This window comes from Centruroides sculpturatus, unplaced genomic scaffold, assembly GCF_000671375.1.
Source record: "Centruroides sculpturatus isolate CEXI.00-Female unplaced genomic scaffold, Cexi_2.0 scaffold128, whole genome shotgun sequence".
NCBI lineage: Eukaryota > Metazoa > Arthropoda > Arachnida > Scorpiones > Buthidae > Centruroides > Centruroides sculpturatus.
In genome coordinates, this window is record NW_019385268.1 from 336,176 (window position 1) to 359,394 (window position 23,219).

General features: G+C 31.7%; 1 protein-coding gene across 1 annotated transcript in view; it reads right to left on the reverse strand.

Annotated features, from left to right (window-relative positions):
- Positions 1–19,491, reverse strand: part of LOC111636939 (nuclear receptor-binding protein-like) — a 134,849-nt gene extending 115,358 nt beyond the window's left edge. The window contains exons 1-2 of the mRNA XM_023382326.1: positions 19,235–19,491; positions 18,526–18,648 (exon numbers count right to left, since the gene is read on the reverse strand). Of these exons, the coding sequence (XP_023238094.1) occupies positions 18,526–18,648; positions 19,235–19,363 (252 nt within the window). The 5' untranslated portion in view covers positions 19,364–19,491. The remainder of the gene's footprint in view (positions 1–18,525; positions 18,649–19,234) is intronic.
- Between the last annotated feature and the right edge of the window lie 3,728 nt (positions 19,492–23,219).

Genomic DNA, 23,219 nt, shown 5'->3' on the forward strand with positions numbered 1-23,219 from the left:
AGACCTATAGTAGACAAAGGGAGAGCTCCCACCATTAAGTTAGAAAAGTTAATACATAACAGGCTATCCATGCACTTGAAAGATTACCAGTTCAAAATAGAAAGTCCAATGGAGCTTTTAAAAGAACTTAAGAAGATAGACACTCCGGATTGCGCGACAATATTGGATTTTAGATCCTTATATCCTTCAATAAAAATTGAACCATGTTTTTGTGCGCTCAGGGACTTCCTTCTCTCTAGCATAGAGGACACCACATTGCACAACGACATACTCGAGTTAGCGCATCTGGCTTGTTACAATTCAGTATTCCAATTTAAGAACATCATATACGAGCAAGGAAGAGGAGTGCCAATGGGAAGTCCATTATCTGGAGATTTATGCGAAATGGTTATCAGGATATTAGAAAGCAAAGTCCTTCCCTCCTTTCTCCCAAATATCAGCCTGTACAGAAGATATATCGACGATATAATTATCCTTTGGAAAGATGAGCCAGATATAGATCATTTTATAAAATCTATGAACAACAACCCATACGGCCTCGTAGTGGAACTGGAACAACAGAGTAAGGATAAAGTACACTTCTTGGATATTGGCATAGATATGAAAGAAAGGGTGATACAAACTTATGTATACAGAAAACCTACAGCGATATCAACGTATATACCTTACGAATCTTGTGACCCATTCTCTTACAAGATAGCGGCGTTTAGAGCATTAGTAGAAAGAGCATTTACGCATTCTTCCACCTCCCAAGCCCTCCAAAGAGAATTAAATTACATTAGGAAGATAGCTAAAGAGCACGGTTACAACAATATGATAGAAGGTTTATGTAAGCAGCACCGGCGTTTGCAGAATGGTGCAGAGGAAAAGGTAGAGGTACTAAATAATGGAAATGAGGATAACGTACAGAGGGTACCAATAACGTATAACCCGCATCTAAAGGCAATGTACGGAAAAATTGCAAAAATAAAAGGAATTAATATTGCATACAAAAGAAACCCAACCATTTACAGTTTATTAAGGAACGGGAAGGACAATTCAGACCCAAATAGGCTGCCAGGGATATACAGTATTCCATTAAAAGATAACAGATGGGATAGACCTTTAGTGTATATCGGATCCACCAAGCGTTCATTGGCCACAAGATTAAAAGAGCATAAATCAGACATCGAACATAATAAATGTACGACGGCCTTATCTACGTATGCGACAAACCCGGACATGACACCTTTCTTCGATTAAGCGCATGTTATTCACACCACCCAACACCCGGAACAATTAAGAACTTTGGAGGCAGTGGATATCTTTAAAGCCGATCGCAAATCTGCATGCATTAATTTCAAAGAAGAAATAAATCTCTCTGCAGCATGGCAATTTTTAATTGATGATAAATCATAATATATTTATAAGATAAATTTTATGAGGTATTACACACAACGAATCCCCATTGGTAAAAAATTATATTTGAAATAATACATGGATTCCTTCCATTTTCAAAAATTTTTTCGAAAAATGGCACGTTTCATATTTTTCAAAAACATTCGAATTAAAGAATCCGGTTATAACGAAAAGTATAAAAAAGTGAGCCTGAAGAAGATCCCAGGAGGGGAAATGAAAACGTTCACCGATTTTAAAGAATTTCGCACCGGTTACTGGTTAATTGTAGATAGTTGTTGATTTGGAGTATATACAACCCGGTGTGGTGAAAATAGCACATTAATTATTTTATTACTATTTGTATAATTGTAACCATATTTAGTATACTTTATAATTTTATTATTATTATGTATACTCTTGTAACCATTTTTACTGTATATCAATTGCTCTGTCATTATCATTTTTAATTCTATTATGTAATTATTTACAATCTTATTGTATCTCTAGACATCTAGATATCTAAAACTGCATTTGTATTATACTTCAACATATGTCCTATCACATAACTTGTTATTATGTACCAATTTTTTTCTGTGTAACCAATTTTACCTTCCTCCATTTTGCAACTTGTTAATGTGAAATTGTATCCCTACTATGTAACATTTACTTGCAAAGTAACTGGGTTTTACCATGTGGCACCAAGATACACTTTGCTTAGTGTGTTTCAATAAAATATGTCTATATCTATGTGTGAGAATTACCTCCCCTCTCATTTAGCCAAACAACTCCTCTATGACAGCCAGATGGTCGAGTGGTCAAAGGTGGCAGCCTTTGGGAGACCCGGGATCTAATGCGCATGAGTCGAAAAATCCCCAAGAATTTTTCAGGAAGTGGTCCGTTCGGATATGTCAGGCCCCGTCACTCACCACCCAGCTGCCGCCCCATTGTGGGTCTGGCAGAACCCATAATGGGCTTGCTAAAAGAGGCCCTCTTAGTGCCCACAGGGTAGAAAAAGTTTTAAAAAAGCCAAACAATTCCATTGTTTCCTTCCCTTTTAGCTTCATCACGGGACCAATGAAAGTTTCCACAGCTAGCAGCCCTTCAAATGTCATGTTAAACGTTCATTTATTCTTTACATTAGTCTTTTATATTCATTTTATATTAATTTTTTATCGTTTTCAGTATTAAACGCTATTTATTCTTTATAAAATGTGTTTTTGGTATGCATCTTGGAGTGTCTAGAATGAATTAATTGGATTTACATTAATTCATATGGAAATAATTGCCTTGGTTTTCGTCAGTTTCAGATTTTGCCAATTGTTTTTTGACAGATTATTGACAAAAATCGAGGAATCACTGTATATATGTAATAATAAAAATACAGGTATACCTTGAGTTACATTGTTTGTCAGAAAAAATATATGGAAAAATAAAAGTCAGGTTTAAGTCATTTTATTCAACTTTACATCTGTCTGCCACAAATACTGAAGTTGCAATATCACTAGAAAAGTGTTAAATCATATTAAAATACATACATTTACAGTAAATGTTAAAATAATGATCATAAATCGTAGAGAACGAAATATGAAGACATCTGTGACTCTGTTGTCATCTTATTTAGTGGTCTTTTAAGAGCTCAATATTGGCATTTTCCACAGTATTTCCAATATCCACTATTTGGCATTGTTGTCAGCGCCATTCGATATTGGTAAATTTAACATAAATTAGTTTATTTTCTACTGTCGCAAGATAATTTTAACAACTGTATTTGTTATTTAACATTAAAAAATCATCTTATTTTATAATGTCTTAGAGCGAACCACATTTACAAATAGAGTCTGCGATGTACTGTAAACATCGCCAAATTGTAAACGTACATACAGTACACACTTGTAAATGTACACATGTATTTGTAAATTTAGATTACTTTTTCTGTACTATATTAAAAACTAAAATTTATTTGTTTGTAAACTTAAAATAGATTCTTATTAACCATATATTATTAAAAATGCATTTATAAATAAAATATAGAACTGGGAATGATTATTTGTAGTTTAGCCCAGTGACAAGTAAATTCGACTCATGTCATTTTTTGACTTAAGTCACCTCTCCTGGAACCAATNATTAACCATATATTATTAAAAATGCATTTATAAATAAAATATAGAACTGGGAATGATTATTTGTAGTTTAGCCCAGTGACAAGTAAATTCGACTCATGTCATTTTTTGACTTAAGTCACCTCTCCTGGAACCAATTACCGATGTAAGGCAAGGTATACCTGTACATTTATACACAGTCTTGCATTTTTATTACATGTTTTTCCTGTTTGTGGGAGTTAAAGAATCTGTCCAATGTCAACTACTTTTCTCTCTTCTTCAGGATTTTTCAGAAGTAATTAAAAGCATTGTAATTGTAGAGATCTCCAAACCTCATTCTGGTTTGGATGGCATTTGGATGCCCGTTGTTCTGACATCCTCCCACTTCCTCAAAAGATCTTTAACTCCTCTGGAACCTTTTTCCATGGACACATCAAATCCAGAAAATTGGAGTTTATGGAAGCAACGATTTGATATTTATGCAATGGCTATAGATTTACCTGCAAAAAGTATTCCGCAGTAGAGAGCTATCCTGCTCCATATTATCAGAGAGAAAGGCTTAGAAATATACAATAATTTCCATTAAGAGGAAAATGCCATGAATCCAACAGTGGATGAAATCTTAGCTAAATTCATGGACCATTTCCAGCTGTATAAGAACACTATCTATAGTAGATATGTATTTTTCTCACTTGTACAGAAGCCTGGACAAACTTTAGATAAATTTGTAACAATATGTACAAAAGCTCAAGGATGTGATTTTGACACCCTAACAGAATCTCTCATAAGAGACAGAATTGTCTTAGGCACACAAAATGATAGCATCAGACAAAAAATGCTGCAAAATCTGACATTAACATTGGCCAAAGCAATAGACATGGCAAGAGCATCTGAACTATCTAAGCACTAATTATCTAAAATCGGATCAACAGAAATAACAGTGAACAAGGTAAAAAGTCAGTTTTCAAGATAAAAAAATTGAATACATGTATGATGAATAAAAAATGCCACAAATGCCTAACTATACACAAGTATGGAAACTTTCCAGCTTTTGGCAAATTTTGTTATAAATGCAAAAAGAAAATCCATTTTTCTTCAGCATGTAAGGCGAATAAAATAAATGAAATTGATAATCCTAATTCTACAGTCATCTCAGATGAGAAAGATTATCTATTGGATAGAATCGTTGTGCTGAATGAAGTCATGCAACAACACTGGGAAGAAGTCATTGAAATAAATGGGAATCCTATTAAAATCAAATTAGATACTGGAGCGGACACTGTTATATCTTGAACATATTTGAAGCAGTGGACTAATTCTCCAAAGATAAAACAGACTAAGGTCAAAGCCTATACCTTCACATGCGAGAGAATACCTATTGTTGGTGAATGTCACCTCTGACTTAAGTCTGGAAGCCATGAAACCACAAGCAAATTCCTTGTTGTCAGGACGCGTGGGCTACCTTTCGAGTGGAGATGCATGCAAAAAACTAAACCTTATTAAATGAATAAATTCTATTACACCTGAACTTAACCCAGAAAATATTTTGGAAACCTATTCTAGTGTATTTGAGAAAAGTGGCAAACTGAAACATGAGGTTATATCAAATTACATCAAAATGCAATTCCAAAACTTGTTCCTCCTAGAAGAATCCCAGAAGCTTTAAAAACAGAGTTAAACAAGAATTAGAGGATCTGGTTAGAAAAGGAATCTTAAAAAAGACAGAAGGAACTTCTAACTGGCTCCACCTAATGGTCATTGTTAAAAAGAAACAAGGAAAATTACACCTGTGTATGAATCCACATGAGTTAAATAAATTAGAAATAATTATCAGATACCATCGCCAACAGAACTTATCAAGCATTCCAAAAGCCAGATATTATACAGTTATGCATGCTAAATCAGCCTTCTTTCAGCTACCGGTAGAACAATTACAAAAACTGTTAATAATGAATACAACTTTCGGAAAATATAAATTTACAAAATTGTTGTTTGGAATCACATCATCATCAGAGCATTTTCAAAGAGCCATCGACACAATACAGTGGTACCTCAGGTTACGAACGCCCCAGCATACGAAATTTTCAGGATACGACATGAAATTCGAACATATTTTTGCTCCACGATACGAACAAAAACTCACCATACGACGTTACATTAGTTCGCATTTTTCATTTGTTTTTCTTACTACAGTTATTTTTTTAAATGTATTACTTGGCTTTAATTTGAGTATGTTTTTCGCGTTGGAACGAATTATTTGGTTTTACATGTAATCGTATGACAAAAGATGATCCACCTTACGACATTTTCATGATACGATCTCAGTTTCGGAACGGATTAATTTCGTATCCTGAGGTACCACTGTACTTTCAGATATTGAAGGCATTTACACATATATGGACAATGTTCTAATCTAATCTATGGCGACACATTAAGAGAGCATAATCAAAAACTGATAAAAGTCTTACAAAGAGCAGAAACTCATGGCCTTAAATTTGAAAAAAGCAAAATCCAACTGGCATAAAGGCAAGTCACCTTTGTAGGGCACATAACAGGACCAGACGCTATAAAACCAGAAGAATCAAAACTTATTATATCTCTAACTGCATTATTATTTAAAAAACTCCACCATACCTTTAAAATGCAGTCTATTTTAAACACTTATCGAACGTTTTCGGTCAGATTAACAGACCTCCTTCAGGATCGAACTATCAGAATTTAAATTTGCAAAACAGAAATTCCAAAATGCACATTCTATAATCTTCTCAATTACGCATGCCCATTATTATAATTTTAATGTTGCCGCTTTCCATGCCGATGCTATTTTGTTTGATTCACGAAAATTTATATTTTGCCCTTTTTCTTTGCACTTGTAAATGTGCCAGGCTTCTGCCTACTTTAGATGTTTTCTATTTTCCACTTTTTGTATGACATCTGCCTTGCTCCATTTGATTTCGATCTCTGTTGGATCTGCGATCGCATAATTAGCCAAAGCCGTGATTGGTTGTTTAAATCTTACATTCTTTTCATGCTTCTTCAATCTTTCATTTAATGATCTTTTAGTGGCTCCTATATAATATATCTCCTTATTCAGCCTCTTATCATACAACGGTATTCTGGGTACCCCTTCTTCATCTACTTCGACCTCTATATCTAAGAAATGTATTCTTTTTTTGATTTTGCTGCTCTAGTTCTAATTCCAGGCCATAATTATTGCTGTTTATATCTGTAATAAATTGGCGTATGTCTGGTTTATTATTCCAAATAATAAATACGTCGTTGACGTACCTTGCATACATTATCACACTATCTTCATATTTCTACAATATGTTATTTTCCAGAGATCTTATTACCATCTCACACAATAAGCCTGAGACCGGGCTACCCATTGGTACTCCTCTAAGCTGCGAGTATGCAGTACCGTCAAAGGCAAAAAGTAATGAGAATGTAGCCAAAGGTACCAGTTCTAAAATTTGCTTTCTTAACTTCGCTGAAAGATTGAAGAAGCATGAAAAGAATGTAAGATTTAAACAACCAATCACGGCTTTGGCTAATTATGCGATCGCAGATCCAACAGAGATCGAAATCAAATGGAGCAAGGCAGATGTCATACAAAAAGTGGAAAATAGAAAACATCTAAAGTAGGCAGAAGCCTGGCACATTTACAAGTGCAAAGAAAAAGGGCAAAATATAAATTTTCGTGAATCAAACAAAATAGCATCAGCATGGAAAGCGGCAACATTAAAATTATAATAATGGGCATGCGTAATTGAGAAGATTATAGAATGTGCATTTTGGAATTTCTGTTTTGCAAATTTAAATTCTGATAGTTCGATCCTGAAGGAGGTCTGTTAATCTGACCGAAAACGTTCGATAAGTGTTTAAAATAGACTGCATTTTAAAGGTATGTTGGAGAATCAAAACTTATTGCCATTCAACAATTAAAAGAACCAGAAAATCAAAAAGCACTACAAAGATTCTTGGAATTAGTGAATTATTTAGGCAAATTTATACCTAACTTATCAAATATTACATGCAATCTTAGGCAGCTGCTCAGGAAAAATATTGAATGGACATGGACAGAAAAGGCAAGAAGGGATTTTAATTATATAAAAAAAATTCTAACGAGCCTCAAACATTAGCACAATTTGATACAAACAAAATTATAACCCTACATACAGATGCCAGTCAACATGCTCTAGGAGCAGCAATTTCACAGGAAGGAAAACACTTAGCTTTTTTATCATTATCTTTGAATGATACACAACAAAACTATTCCCAAATCGAAAAGGAACTACAGTACGTGCCTTATATTATGGATGTAAAAAATTTGATTACCTGCTACTTGGAAGATCATTTATAGAATATACCGACCACCAACCTTTAATCATGCTAATTAAAAACCATTAAGTGCATTGTCTCTTAGACTGCAGAGATTAATGCTGAAGTTATTGGCTTACAACTTCAATCTATACTACAAGCAGGGAAGAGATAATCTCATTGCAGATGTTCTTTCAAGGGACATAAGGCATTCTACACCCAATTTTGCAACACCAGATCTAGACAAACAAGTATTAATAAGAATAGTTGGTATGAAAATTACAGACATCAAACTCATAGAATTAGCTGAAATCACAAGACAAGATCAAAGTCTGCAGACTCTAAAGAAATACATATCAGAAGGATGGCCAGTACATAAAAAGTCTACACCATCAAACATCAAACCCTACTAAGATTTTAAAAAAGACCTATACTTATGGAAGGATATTATATGTAAAGGACCTGCCATAATAATTCCAGAGAAACAAAGAACCAGAGTTCTACAGCAAATTCATGCTGCACATCTAGGAATCAATGCTTCACTCAGTAGAGCAAGGAATAAGGTATACTGACAAGGAATAAATCGTGGCATAAAAGTAGTAGTAAAATCTTGTAGACAATGTCAAAAGTTTCGACCAGCTCAGACAAAAGAACCTCTGATACCACACAGAATTCCTACATATCCATGGCAAGAAGCAACAGCAGATATTTTCTGTTTGGTCAACAGTCCATATTTGCTAATTATGGAGAGATACAGTGCCTATCCAGAAGTTTATAAAATGCCATCGACTGATGCTTCCAAAGTTATTCTTAAGTTCAAAGAAACCTTTTCACAATTTGGAAGTCCAGAAATATTGATGACTGATAATGGTCCCCCATTCTCATCAGTAGTTTTAAATTACTTCTGTGACAAATGGAGTATCAGGCATTGTACATCTAGTCTTCGATATCCCCAAAGTAATGGCCACATAGAAAGACATGCACAAGCAATAAAAAACATACAGTAGAGCGTCAATTATCCGAATAAATTGGGGGGTGCGGTTGTTTGAAAAATCAATTTTTTGGATAACCAATTAGGTACAAAAAAATACATTATTAATATAGTATATTAGTATATCCCAATAATAGTATATTAATATATCCCATGTTTAAATTTTTCTCCGTTGCATGTCACTTTGTGTTGAATTTTCGTCAATGTTAAGCCTAATGAAAATTTTTATAATAATAATCGTGGCTATTGTATCGTTAAAAATTATGTCTTTATTTTGTACAAACAAAATAAATATATTGAAAAATATAAAAACAAAAAAATTATACTTTAGAAGTTAATCTAGTATCAAAAACGTTCAATTTGGCATGACAGTCCGAATGGAACGCTTTTGGTTAACCAACATTTCAGTTGATCGACATTCAGATAATCAATGCTCTACTGTCTTAAAAAGACAACAGAAGCAGGTCAAGATCGATATTTGGCTTTGCAAAATTGGAGAAACACTCCTAGGAACTTGTTACCACCTCCATCTCAACTGTGCATTAGAAGGAACTTAGGTCAACACTTCCATGCAAATCATCTCATTATCACCAATGTCTATTTCATAGAGAGGATATCCAACAACTGGAGCAGAACCAGAACAGGATGTCAATGTATTATGACAGAGGTAGTGTTTCCCTCAATCTGTTGAGACCGTCAGTGCAAGTTTTAGTGCATAAAGGAAAAGAATGGTCTCTGGCAACTCTTGTAAAACCTCTAAATGAATCCAGATCATACTTAATAGATGATTCACACGGACAACAGTAATGGACCAACAGAGTGCATCTGAAACCAAATCACAGCCCTAGAAAAACACTTCAAGAGAAAGGTGAAGAGAAACAAGAAAATGGAAAGAAACAAACTGAGAAAAAGGAAGAAGTAGCAATCTCAAAAGAAAGGAGTTTCAAACTCCAACACGAAAAAGTAAATCAGGAATAATCATTAAAGCTCTTGTTCGACTTAAAAACATACATATTTACAAATTGAGTTGAAGTTTTCTGTGTTTAGTCATTTAAAAAGAAAAAAAAAAAAAAGGAAACATGTTATGGGAAGATCTGGCAACACCAGAGAGAGAGAGAGAGAGAGAGAGAGAGAGAGAAGGGGGACATGCAAGACAGATGGCTCTGACTAATGTATAAGAGTAGAGATCGCCCAGTCCAAGTAGAACCATGAATAAAGCATTCAGATTAAGTGTCTGTATTCCTGTCTCGCAGGGAGTCTTAAGTGCATCACGACGGGCATATAAACACTAAGTAAACCACGGTCTCTATCAAATTCCACTAAAACATGATCTGTCAGAAGAGACCCACTACATAGGGGCCACAATCAGAATGTTAATTTCTCGCATCCTAGAACATCAGGAAGACATCAGAAACGGTAGACCGTCAACAGAATTGGCAAAAAAAAGTTCTTGATCAAGATTATCAGCCACTCTGGGCCCAAAGTTACTCAAATGGTGCAACAATCAGAAAGAATTATTTATTTGGGATAACTCTACATATTGGCTTTAACACCGTGCAACACAACAACTCTTGTAATCCCACAAATATGGACAACTTTATTCAAGCAATCTAATCTATATCTCTAGAACATCATTATCGCTCTCTACGCATATTTGGGGATATTACGTCACTCATATTGCTGTTCAAAAAAATTTTTTTTAATTTTTATTCTATTTCAGATTCATATTGGTATTCCATCCACGTGCTTCTTATAATTTCATAAGTTATTCAAAAGCTAGAATTTGAAAACTGTTGCATTCAATATTCACCTGACGATGGTAGCTTTATGCTAGCAAAAGTGCTTGTGAACTCATTTATACTTTAAATTCACCATTGGTAACGCCACAACATGTAAGTGCAATTACACTATACAGTTAAGGATTGGCGTGAAGTGTACATTAGTTTTATTATAAACAATTTGCATTTAAACTTCTTTTTCAACCTTTTCATCTTCCACTTATTTTCTTTTAATCATATTGCATTTTTAACAAATTTCAAATACTATAGGGTAGAGAGTACTCTTGCAATACACTCTGGTCAGTGATTACTATACAATAAAAGATATACTCTTATAAATCTTCCTTATGCAAATTGCTGCTGTGAAAATGCTGCCAACATGGCACTTCTTTAAATGGATTGCTCTGCTATCTGGTGCACTTGAGACCTACTAATGTAAAACAGAGGAGAAAATCAAGAGTGCTGTCTAAAGCAAAATAAGCAAATATTCCCTTATTTGATGCTCTGTTAAGTGGACTTTATTATATGAATTGAAAACAATTTGAAAAAAAAAAAATCCATATCAATTGAACCTTAATATAAAGTGTAATAAATTTATATAGATCCTTAGAGCAATACTGTATGTTATCTTTAATGTGAGCAATTTTCTCTCAACTACTAGAGAGGTATCACTAAAACAAGTTTAATGGAAGTCCATGAGAGTTTTTCATCAGTATATTAATTGGTGCTAAAGATGCTTTGAGCATTATCTAAATCAGTGTGGCCTACATTATAATATTTCAATCTTTATTGTACTATTTTCCAGAAAGTTCTTTCTTTTACAAGTATACTAGAATCACCTGTTTTTGTAACTTTGGGACTTGCCTACACTGATAACATCAAGTGAGATAGGTAAATAAGACTATAATTATTGGAAATTCTGGTTTCATTGATGTTGGCATTAAAATTATGGGTTAAAGTAAAAATTTATCTATACTACTATATAAAGAAAATGTATTTTTCATTTGTTCCAACCAACCACAAAAACTACTGAACCAATTGTTACCAAATTTTAACTGTAGCATCTTTACGATCCCTGGAATGTTTACCACTAATCAAACCTACAGATTTCTTATTAATTAAATGAAACTGCAACAGATTTCTGTATGTCTATTTATCTCTCTCTTCTATAGATGGCAACATATGAATTAGTACTTCTTGTCATTATCTATAAGAAAAGTGTATTATTGAAGTTTACTATTATATTTGAAGAACTGACATTAAATTATAATTAATTAATTAGCAAAATCTTCAAGGCATTAAAAAAGTGACGTCATCATGCTAGATGGCAGTACGTGTACATATGGCGGGTTTTCGAATCGTTACATATTGTGTTCATGATTCGTTAGGCCAAGCTGTATTTTATTTATTTGTGTGAGCGAAGGTTATGCCTACTCAAAGATGACAAATCCTTGGTGCAAAAAACTCTGAAGTGCTTTCATTTATGATACTCTTAGACTATTCATCATCAGCTAATATTGGGTCTATAGATAATGTATGTGGGTATTGCAATGCTCTGACATGGAAGAATGAATCACAGGGGTTTTGCTACTCTTCTAGCAAAGTTAAACTGAATGTTGCACTTGCCCCCGAACATTTTCTATCAATATTAAATGGTACTCCTTCTGACACTAAACATTTTTTAAAGCACAATACGACCTTCCAAATGACAAGTTTTGGTGCCACTGAAATACTTGAAAGAAATTTCATGCCAACATTGAAAATTGAAGGGCAGATATATCAATTAATAGCATATCATTAATCCCGACAAACTACCCATTTGAATGTAAATGCCTACAATTTCCAGTCGGTCTAATCTTTGCAATGACCATTAACAAGTCTCAAGGCCAAAGCCAGAGAGTTGTGGGACTTGACCTAGGATGTAGCTGCTTTTCACATGGCCAACTCTATGTTGCATGCTCACATGTTAGTAGCTCCAAATTTGTTCATTTGTACTCTTGATGATAAAACATGAAATATTGTATATTGGGAGATTATTCAATAAGTTTATCTAGAAAATAGAATTTCTTTCATCTTTAATAGAAATATAATGAATCTAACACAATTCTCTGCAGATATACTCTTTAGGTAAGTAAATATAATTTCACCAAATAAATATCTCCCATCAACAATGGGAACACAGCTAGTAATTAATAAATCTTAAAATTAGTTAAAAATAATAATAATAATGCATAACAAGTACAGTAAGACCCCGCTTAACATAGGGGATGCATTCCTAGATGACAAAGCGCTAAATGAAACAGCATTAAATGAGGTCATTTTAACAGAGTAAATAGAGAAAGAGGAATATGGGACCAAAAATAAGCAAATTTTACTTTAATTTATCATTGTCTACTCGGACACAACTTATTATCAGGACCTTATATTGGTATTTTTGGATATTGACACAAAGATGAGATCTGAATCAGAAAAAACAAAATTTCTTTATATATCACCTGTAACATGTGTACAGGAAAAATTACTACATGTGTTTTGGGCTAACATGCCCCTCTTCAGCAGTATTACTACGACATTCTAAAATATAAGAAACAAATAAATAAGACACTAAAATTAAGAATACAAAAATTATCAGACAATAAAATTTAAAAAACTTACAGTAAATTCGCATCCAAATACAACATACAACAAAATTATATTTTGAAGTAATTTAAATACAAAATTGCATAATATCATTTTTCTGTATTATATAAAAATAAAAATAAGTAAAGATTAAATTACAAAGAATATACAGGTTTAACATTTGTTTAAAAAATAACTTACATTAAGAGTTGTTCAGATTAAACTAATAAGCTAACCATCTCCTACTGCTATCCTCTATTTATATCCTTTGCTATTGAATGAATCATCGACTATTGAATTCCATGATTGGTGGATTATGCATCCTAATAATCACAATATAATAACAATAATAAAAGGAATCTAATAATTATAGAAGACAATTATTTGAACATATATATATATGTTCAAATAATTGTCTTCTATAATTATTAGATTTCTTTTTCTTTATTTTTATTGTATTTGAATTTAGTTCACAGCCATTATTATTGCAGTATTCTGCTACAGAAGAATTTGCATAATTACCTTGTATTGCACATATATGTTCCTTTATTCTTATTCCCAGTTTTCTTTTTGTTTCTCCAATATATGTTTTGGCTGGATTGATTACAATTAAATGAATAAACAATTCCTTTTTCTTCCATTACATTAGTTTTTTTATCAGACCTATGGTATAAATATCTTTTAATTAATCATTTTTTTGGGTATTATATTTACTGTTCCTTTTAAAAGGATCTTAACTCTTTCAAACATCTTTAGTATACTGTATATATTAAATTTACACATTTTTTATCTTTATTGAAAATTTTATTTTTGTTGACATTACTATTAATCCAGTATAACCATTTTTTGAGTATTTTTTTAGGATAACTGATGTGAGGGATGAACAGACCCTCAATAAAGTGTTATTTTAAATTTTAATTATTCTGAAATTCAATCATCTAACTTCGATCATTTTATCAATTCTATCAAGTTAGGCTAAAATCCATAAAAATTATTTCCACAGATTTGGCTCCTTGTTGAGGATGATCCATCTAGTCATTAATGTGTCACCCAGAACTTTTGATAAATTTCCAGTATTGGATGCCAAACCCTTAACAACAGATTCCTGACCTCATGGAAAAACTCAGAAGGAACCCAAATAACAAGGGAGAGCAATGACAAATCAAGTCAGTCATCCTCCAAAGTTCATCCACAAAAGTCGCCTCCAAAGTGTGCTAAAATATTGTGCCTCCGTCAATATCAACATACGGATACCTATCACACCCAAGTTCTTGATTTATTCTACACCTGTCAGATACCTTCCTCCAGAGATCTGTTATCCAAACAATTTGAATAAAAAGACCCTTCAACCACCCGAAGAATCCCATGTTTGAGTCATCAAGTCATCCATCCTCAACTTCTTTATAAGGTATTTATCTACATGTGAGTCGTTTGTAAACGCTCTCTCTCACGACAGTTAAACTTAAGAAAATAGGAATATGCATAAATCCAAGATTGTATATCATGTACTCCTGCCCGCTAAAATAAATTTGTTATTGTTTATTAATCTGGAATCTGAGTGAATCACTTCCTCGTTTCTCTCTCCTCACCTCTATTCCAAATCCAACTGCCTACCCGTGACCACTCACATGATGTAAAGTCGCGATTTCTGAGTCCTGAGAGACTCGGTGGTGTCACATCCTGATGAGGTGTCAAAGAGACACCGACCCTATGGTCACACTATTAAGCAAAAACATTTTATAACCTATTCAATTTCTATTTCTTGATTTTGTAACTTACTAGTCCTATTTTAACTTTTATCAATGTACATTTTAAATATATTATATTTCATCGTCTGTGATATATTTGATTTGTAATTGAGTATCTTTGGTATTTGCATAGGTTTTATAAATTTTTTATATTCTAAATCATTATCATTTCTTTTAATAGTTATGTCTAAATAATTAATACAATTATTATTTTCTTTTTCAATGTTAAATTGTATGTTTTTCTCAATTGAGTTAGTGTTGTAAAATTAATTCTTCATTTGTCTTTCTACGTCAAATAAAATGATACAATCATCTACATACTTATTGTAAAATTTTATTCCTTTGATGTCTTTAATTTTTTTATCTATATTTATCATAAAAATCTCTGCAAGTCTTGGGCCTACGCAAGTTCCCATTGGTATTCCATCAGTTTGATTATAGAACTTTTCATCATACTGGAAATAATTATTTTTCATTACGAACAATTTATTAATGGATGCAAATTTACTGTAAGTTTTTTAAAATTTTATTGTCGGGTAATTTTTGTATTCTAATTTTAGTATCTTATTTATTCATTTGTTTTATTTTAGAATGTCATAGTAATACTGCTAATGAGGGGCATGTAACACGTATAACATGTGTATAGGAAAAATTACTATAGGTAATATAATAAAGAAATTTTGTTTTTTCTGATTCAGATCTCTTCTTTGTGTCAATATCCAAAAACACCAGTATAAGATCCTAATAATAAGTTGTGTCTGAGTAGACAATTAATGATAAATTAGAATTAAGGACTGTAAGGCAACTATATTTATATTTTACTTTAATTTTAAGTTATTATTATGCAAATTAACACAAAAATATATGTTAAATAACACAAACATATGCAAACAGAAATGTAAAATTCATTATTTGTGATGAAGGTTTTGGCTCTTCTGAAATTCTTGTTTTTTGCGATAGTTGTGTATTTGTGGCTTTTTTTTTTCTTTCCTTAAGCAAGTGTCAGTAGCAGAAGATCGCATCCAAAATGCCTCGTTTTGCTTTTGCACACCTTTCAAAATCTAGATCATTCGCTACAATTTGATCAATGATTTTGGTTATCATTACCAAACTTTTACTAAGGAAATCTGTAGCAAGTTCTTTGAGTTCTTTGTTTTAAAGGTTCTCTATTTTTCAGTTTTCAGTTCTACATGAATTCCTTGTTCTGCAAGTTCTTGAAGGTCGTCGTTGGTAAGGCTGTCACAAGACGAGACATCTGCAGCAACTCCTAAATAACCTGCATATCTACATCTCCTAGTTCTGCTGTATCGATTAGGTTGTCAATTTGGTCAATCTAATGATACAGCGATAGGCTCTTCTTATTGAGAATTCTTGGATACCTACAGCCATAACTTCTTCCTCACTCCGTTCATGCATTTTATCAATTAATTCTTGCCAAGCAAAGTCAATATTGCCTATGGCACCCACGATATTATATTTTTTTCCAAAATTGTACCAAACATAGATTTAAGAGAAGTACAGTGCTACGATGAATTGCCACCTTTTGCTGATTGGTTCATGTTTGTAAATAATCGTATTATATATGAATCAATAAAATGCCACGATAATTTGAATCAGCGTAAATTTTGAGCATATTTTTAGGCTTCAAGATCACATTATATTGAATCAGCATTAAGCATGGTCTTACTGTGATTTATCCAATATTGTTTGTCTAATACAACTTTTAATAATGGCTTGCATGTGATTGAAATGAGAAATGTCAGCAGTTTAAACTACTGTATATTATCCAAAAATAATGATAACAATAGTCAATATTTACAACAAACAATTTTCAGTTTAAGTGTATTTTAACTTATATGTTTGCAGACAGACTACTTATAATAACATTAAATAACTGATGACAATACCTACAATTATAATAATCTAATATTGTATAATCAAATTTTTCCAGTATTTAACAAAAATAGTTTAACTTTATTTATATTTAAATATATTTTAAAAATTTTAATAACATCCTTTAAAAGTGAAAAATATTTTTGATTAAATGGTATTTTTTTACATCAATAATATTTTATTGCTGTAAAAAATGAAATTCTAATAATAAACTAATACATGTTACAAATTACGCTACAAAAGAAAAAGTTTTCTATATATATGTTATATTAAAATTATACAGTGGTAAATCAGTACAGTAATACCCCGAACTTACGCAATAGGTGGGACCGAGCAATAACCACGTAAGTCGAATTCGCATAAGTCAGGGTATAATTTCACAATTTGTGTAAAATCCAAGTCGGACGTATGTAAGCTAATAAATGTTCTCGTTAATCTTATCTCGTCATTTGGTTCGTTCATGGTTACAAGAAATCACCATATAGAGTCTCTCAAGTCTCCATAGATATAACAAACACAGAAATAAATAACACAAAATAAATTGTAGCTATGTATCGATTCCGCGCGACACGTCCAAACATGTAAGCTGAACAATAGTGTGGGGGGAGTGAGTAATCAAGAGTGCGTGGCGCTCAAACAAAAGACGAATTGACAAGATTTGAAAATCGCATAACTCCGAGTTCACATAAGTCAGGGTAGCGTAAGTCAAGGTATCACTGTATACATCTGCTTTAGAATAAGTGCAATTCAGAATACATCCTGTTTGGACAAAACAAATTTTGCTCGGTATACAGCTTTTGTTCAGTATACGACTTAATTCAATTATATGCACCATCTATGAACAAGTAGCACTATCGGTGTACCAGACCAGACTAGACGTTCGCGGTGCCACAGTTTATAACTTTGTTAAATTTCTTCTGATTTTAATTCATAAGTAAAATTTTACTATTTTTATTAATCATGAATTGCAGAAAGGCAAATGAAAAGCAACAGAAAACTAAAACAAATGACTAGAATCACAATGGAACTGAAAAAAGAGATTATTGAGAAATATGAAAGTAGAATGTATGTTTGAGATTTAACTGTTGCATACCGTATTCCGAAAACAACGATATCGACAATCCTCAAAAATAAAGACATTATTAAATCTGCTAACATTGCGAAAGGGGTTAAATCAATTTCTAAACAGAGATTGAATACATTAGATCATGTCAAGAAATTGCTTTTGCTTTGGATAACTGAAAAACGGTGTGCTGGTGACAGCGTATCAGAAGCAATTATTTGCGAGAAAGCTAAAAAGATACATGCTGATCTGATGAAAAATCAAGCAGAAACTAGCCAGGAAAGCGAGGTGTTTAAAGTTAAGCCATTTTTTTTACATGAGAACGGATTAATCATTTTTACATTATTTCTTATGGGAAAGGTTGGTTTGGTATACATCCTATTTGGTATAAGTCCAAACATCAGGAACAGATTAAGGTCATATACCAAGGTTCAACTGTATTTATTTAACTTCTCATTTAACTTGGTCACTATAGAAACATTTTATTAATTTATGAATTTAAAAAAATTTAATTATTAAAAACTTTATAATCTTATATATTGTGTTTAAAATGGATAATAATTATTCAATAACACAATAAATAACAAATTTCAAAAGTGAAAGTTAAAATGTACATGTCCATAATTAAATTTTTTACCTCTTGAGCTTTAAAATTTTTTCTTTCTGAAAACTTCACTTCATTCCATACCACTTCTACTCCTTCTTCGGTATCCATAGCAAGATAAGCAGCATCAATTCCTGGAATATCTCGTTGTTGTACCTAATAATAATAATTTCTCAACTTTATACATATACATAGATCATATATATAAATAATCACACACACACAGTCTCATTAAACATATATAACTAAAAATATGTTATTATAGTAATATTACCAATGTTAGTAAAACATACATATATATAATGTATATTTTACTAATATACACAATAAACAGTATATAATAATATTACTACAATGTTAATGACTATAATAACAACTAGCTTAATACCAGATTAATTATTAACTTAAATCCTTAATGAGTTTTAAAACATTTTCAAAGTTATCTTTTAAAATTTCCAATATAGAAACACATTAATATTTTGAAAGTTTTCAAATCAACTTCAATAATATCATTTGTATATAATTCATATCATTAAATGACAACTTAATGATGTTTTTTTACTATTTTTAGACGATAGAGAACTTAAAACGTGACATTTTTAACATAGAAATAAGTTAAAAAGAAGCAGACAGACATCTTTACTAGAGAAATACGCTATTCAGTTCAAGGATAAAACACTTTGGTGACTAAGAAAAACTCGTGGAGACTTTAAATAAATGAAAAAAACAAAATGACATTTACCTCTTCCCTTCTCTTTAACCAACGTCCACAAGGACTTTCTTCCAATATTTCGCAGTCATCTTCCGATTCATCTCCACTCTTAGGAGCCTTCGGTGCTTGATCCATGTTACTTTTACTAGACGCCATCATTTGAACGATCCAATGTCAATGTCAGCGGATCACTAAAATAACAAGCTACTAATAAACTAGTAACCTCTTTCTCGCAACCTAACCAAAAAGAAAAAATGTCGTTGCTTCTGTGCCAGAACTCTATCTCCGCAGACGGTGGCGACACGATACTCCAGCGGTAAACATTCGAAATATGTATATGTGAAAGTTAATATCATTTTAAATTTAAATAATTTATAAATTTTACAATATATTATTTTAGTCGTTATGAAGTTATAAATTGTAATTAAATAGAAAATTAAACTTTAAAACAATGTATTAAATTTCAGATATTATTCATTTGTCACGTTTAGTTTCGAAAATTATATTTAGAAATTTAATTAAGATATTTTAATTTATATAATATTGATGGATTATAAATTGTATTTTTGTCGTTTAATTCCAGATAGCTTAACACGTCAGTTTGACGTCACTCCTATATTTTTACAGTGAACGATTTTAAAAAATGAAGTTAAATTGACGTAAATTGACTTAAAATAAATCATTGCACTTTTTTATTCTTACGAAACATTTTATTAACTTTTTTACGATAATAGAAATATTATATAAAGTATTTTTTCTAATATAATAATAAATTTTAAAAATATATTATTATTGTTCGACAATAAATTTTGATAATTTAAAAAAAAAACTAAATTAATACTACATGATATTAAANCAATAAATTTTGATAATTTAAAAAAAAACTAAATTAATACTACATGATATTAAATTATATATAAAATAGAACTTAAATAAAAATAAATATTACGTCTGTAAAATTGTATACTGTATTTTATAACATTATTATCAATTATTTAGCATTCTATTATTATAAACCATAAAACAAATCTGAAAAACGCTGATTAAAATTAAAACTAAAAATTTGTAAAAGGAAATAAATAATTAATTGAACTATTAAAGAGACAACGATCGTAAAATCAAATTTTATCATCACTTCTGGCCTTTATGATAGAAACGAAACAAGCTCAGAAATTACTGTACTGGCAAGATAGTTCAATTTATCATCACCAGGATCGCTTATACACGCCTATATTTACACTTATGTTCATAGAGCTTGTTAACTTCCATTTAATGTTAAATTAGTAATAAAACCATTTTCCAAACATAAAAACACATAAAAGTAAAAAGTTTTTTAACAATGAATATGAAAATATTTGCATTACACAGATAGAAATCGAATTAAGAACGCTTCTTTTTGAAGTTAAAATATATGCTATATAAATCACAATATTTATTATCTCTCTCTGGCTTGTGAGCAGTGCGTTTTTATCAAGCCCATTACTGACCAGGCCCGATATTTTCGAATGGATCTACCAACGAAAAATTCCTGGGATTTACCAACATATCCGATTTTGATGCCGGGTTCTCTAAAGCGGTAAGCTGCCGCCTTAGCCTACGGTTACTACGGATGCGAATTCTGACGAAATTTTGTTTTGACGAGTACGTCCGAAATTCTCGTCAGAACAAGGTGGTTACACTGTGCGCATTTTCTGACAGTCAGTACGTTTCTGCCTTCCAGCAAAATAAACGAACTTGATGAGTTTTATTTTCTTGAAAGTCCGTTGATTACGTTATTGTTATAGGTGGTTGGAAAACAGAGCATGTTAATCACTTATTTTCCATAAGAGACGATAAGGGAGAGTTCCAAATGTTATATCGAGATTTGTGGGACAACCCGCAAAAGTTTTTCGAGTATTTCAGAATGAGACCAAAATGAGAAATATCTCTGTTGTGATAGTTTTTGTCTTTCATGTCCAACAAACATCTATTCTCGAACACAAGATTAATCAATTTATCAATATCCACGTTGAAAAAACCAAAACACTCGAAATTCAACGTCAGAACGCACGAAAAAATCAAACTCGTTTGAACGCTCGAATGGTTCTGACTACATCGTGCGTGTTCTGGCATGCCCTTTACTGCCAAAGTAAACACTCTCGTTGGAAAACAGGTATTTGTTTGTTCGGACGAATTCGTCAGAATTTGCATCCATAGTAACCGTAGCCTTAACTGGTTGGCTATCCGGTAGTTATACGTTATGGTTAAATTATCATAACACTTAAGTCAACTTATTCAAATATCAGCAAGCATAGTTTAATTTTCGAATAATTTTAATTCATTTATGAAAAAGTATTAAAATTTTCATAATGAAATTATTTATAACTTAATGCAATTTTATATTTGTAGTTCGGAACGTAATAGAAAGTCAATGTTATGTCATTTACAGGAAAGATAATACTTGATTGAACTTTCGTTAAATTTCTGTTAAAGAGCTAGCAAAATTTTCTAAGAGTTAAACAATGTATCTAATTAATTTTGTAAATGTTTATACGGTAATAATAAATTAATAAGCTAAATAATATAGCAGTTGCGGCTTAAATCGCTTCATACCTACGCTTACAAAACAATTCGTTTCATCGTGTCATAATCAAATAAATACTTTTTGAATGATGTATCTTTGCAACGCTCATTTTTCTAAACACATCATCGTTTATATGCATTACATTATACGTTAATTGCAAACATTAATCACTTCCTCGTGACTACATAAAAATGTATAGCATTTCTAAAGGAAGTGCTGAAGTTTGAATTTCTTTATAGTTAACTTCAGATCTAGATATCCTTAATCTCTTTTTAAATGGTCTTAAGATGTACAGTGATAAGATGTACTGTACTTATTTAGATAATATTAAATTTATAAATATTAAAAATAACTGTTATTTAAATAACGTCCGACGTCATTTAAATATCATTGACTCATTTTCCATGCTCTTACTTGTTTACTAAATGAATCGTTCATTTAAATAAATATGTTCGTAAATAAGAATTCTTATCAAATATTAAGCACTCTGTCTTTTTTCATATGTATAATAATATGAAATTATTGCGAAATTTTAGTTATTGTAAATTAAGATCGTGCAGGCGGAAATAACAAAACATACAAGTCATTAAATTAATTTAAACCTATTAATTAACAACGATACTAACGAGTAAGTAGAAAAATATAGAAAATAAAGTAATTTTTTATTCTTTCCATCCTGCGGGTAATAAGAGAGCCTTTTATTTCAGGCTCATCATGTGATCGGCCAGAACACACAATGGGCATGAAATAATGAGGCAGCCGGGTGGAAAGAAATAAGATAGGACAATCAGGATCGGACTATCCCCCGAAAAATTCCTGGAATTTTTCGGCCGGCTGAATTCGTTCTCGGATTTCCTGAACAGTAACCGTCAACTGCTCGGCTATCCACTCGTCTCCACTAAAGGTTATAATTCGACGAGCTAACTCCTTCGAAACCGCTTAACTGATTTAAATCGCTTTTTGCATACAAATAGAGTCCATCTCTGTCTAAGTCACGATGCACACAGCATTTTAAAATTCAACCAATGACCGGAAGTATACTAGATCAAAGTTCACAATACTGTATTAACTTTATGGATGAAGTTGGCACCAAAGCAAGTGCTCGTCAAACTTTAATCGATCTTGATTTCACTGAAATACGTTGATTTCTCTCAGGTTTTCCTTTATATATATGTATATAACAAATTATCTAAAGCTTTGCTGATTTATATTTCGTAGTATATTTAAACATCCCTAGAAACTTTCTACATTAAACTTTAAGCTAAATTCTTTCGGGAAGTAGACTAAATTTGAATTCATATGCTACCTCCAGAATACTCTGATTTCGAGAAGTAAATTTTTGGCGTTAAAATTACATTCTATTGAATTTAATTTTTAAGCTAACATGTAAGATTTTTTTTCATTTTTTAACAATTAACGCTTATTTCAGTTGTTAAAGTATTATCATTATCT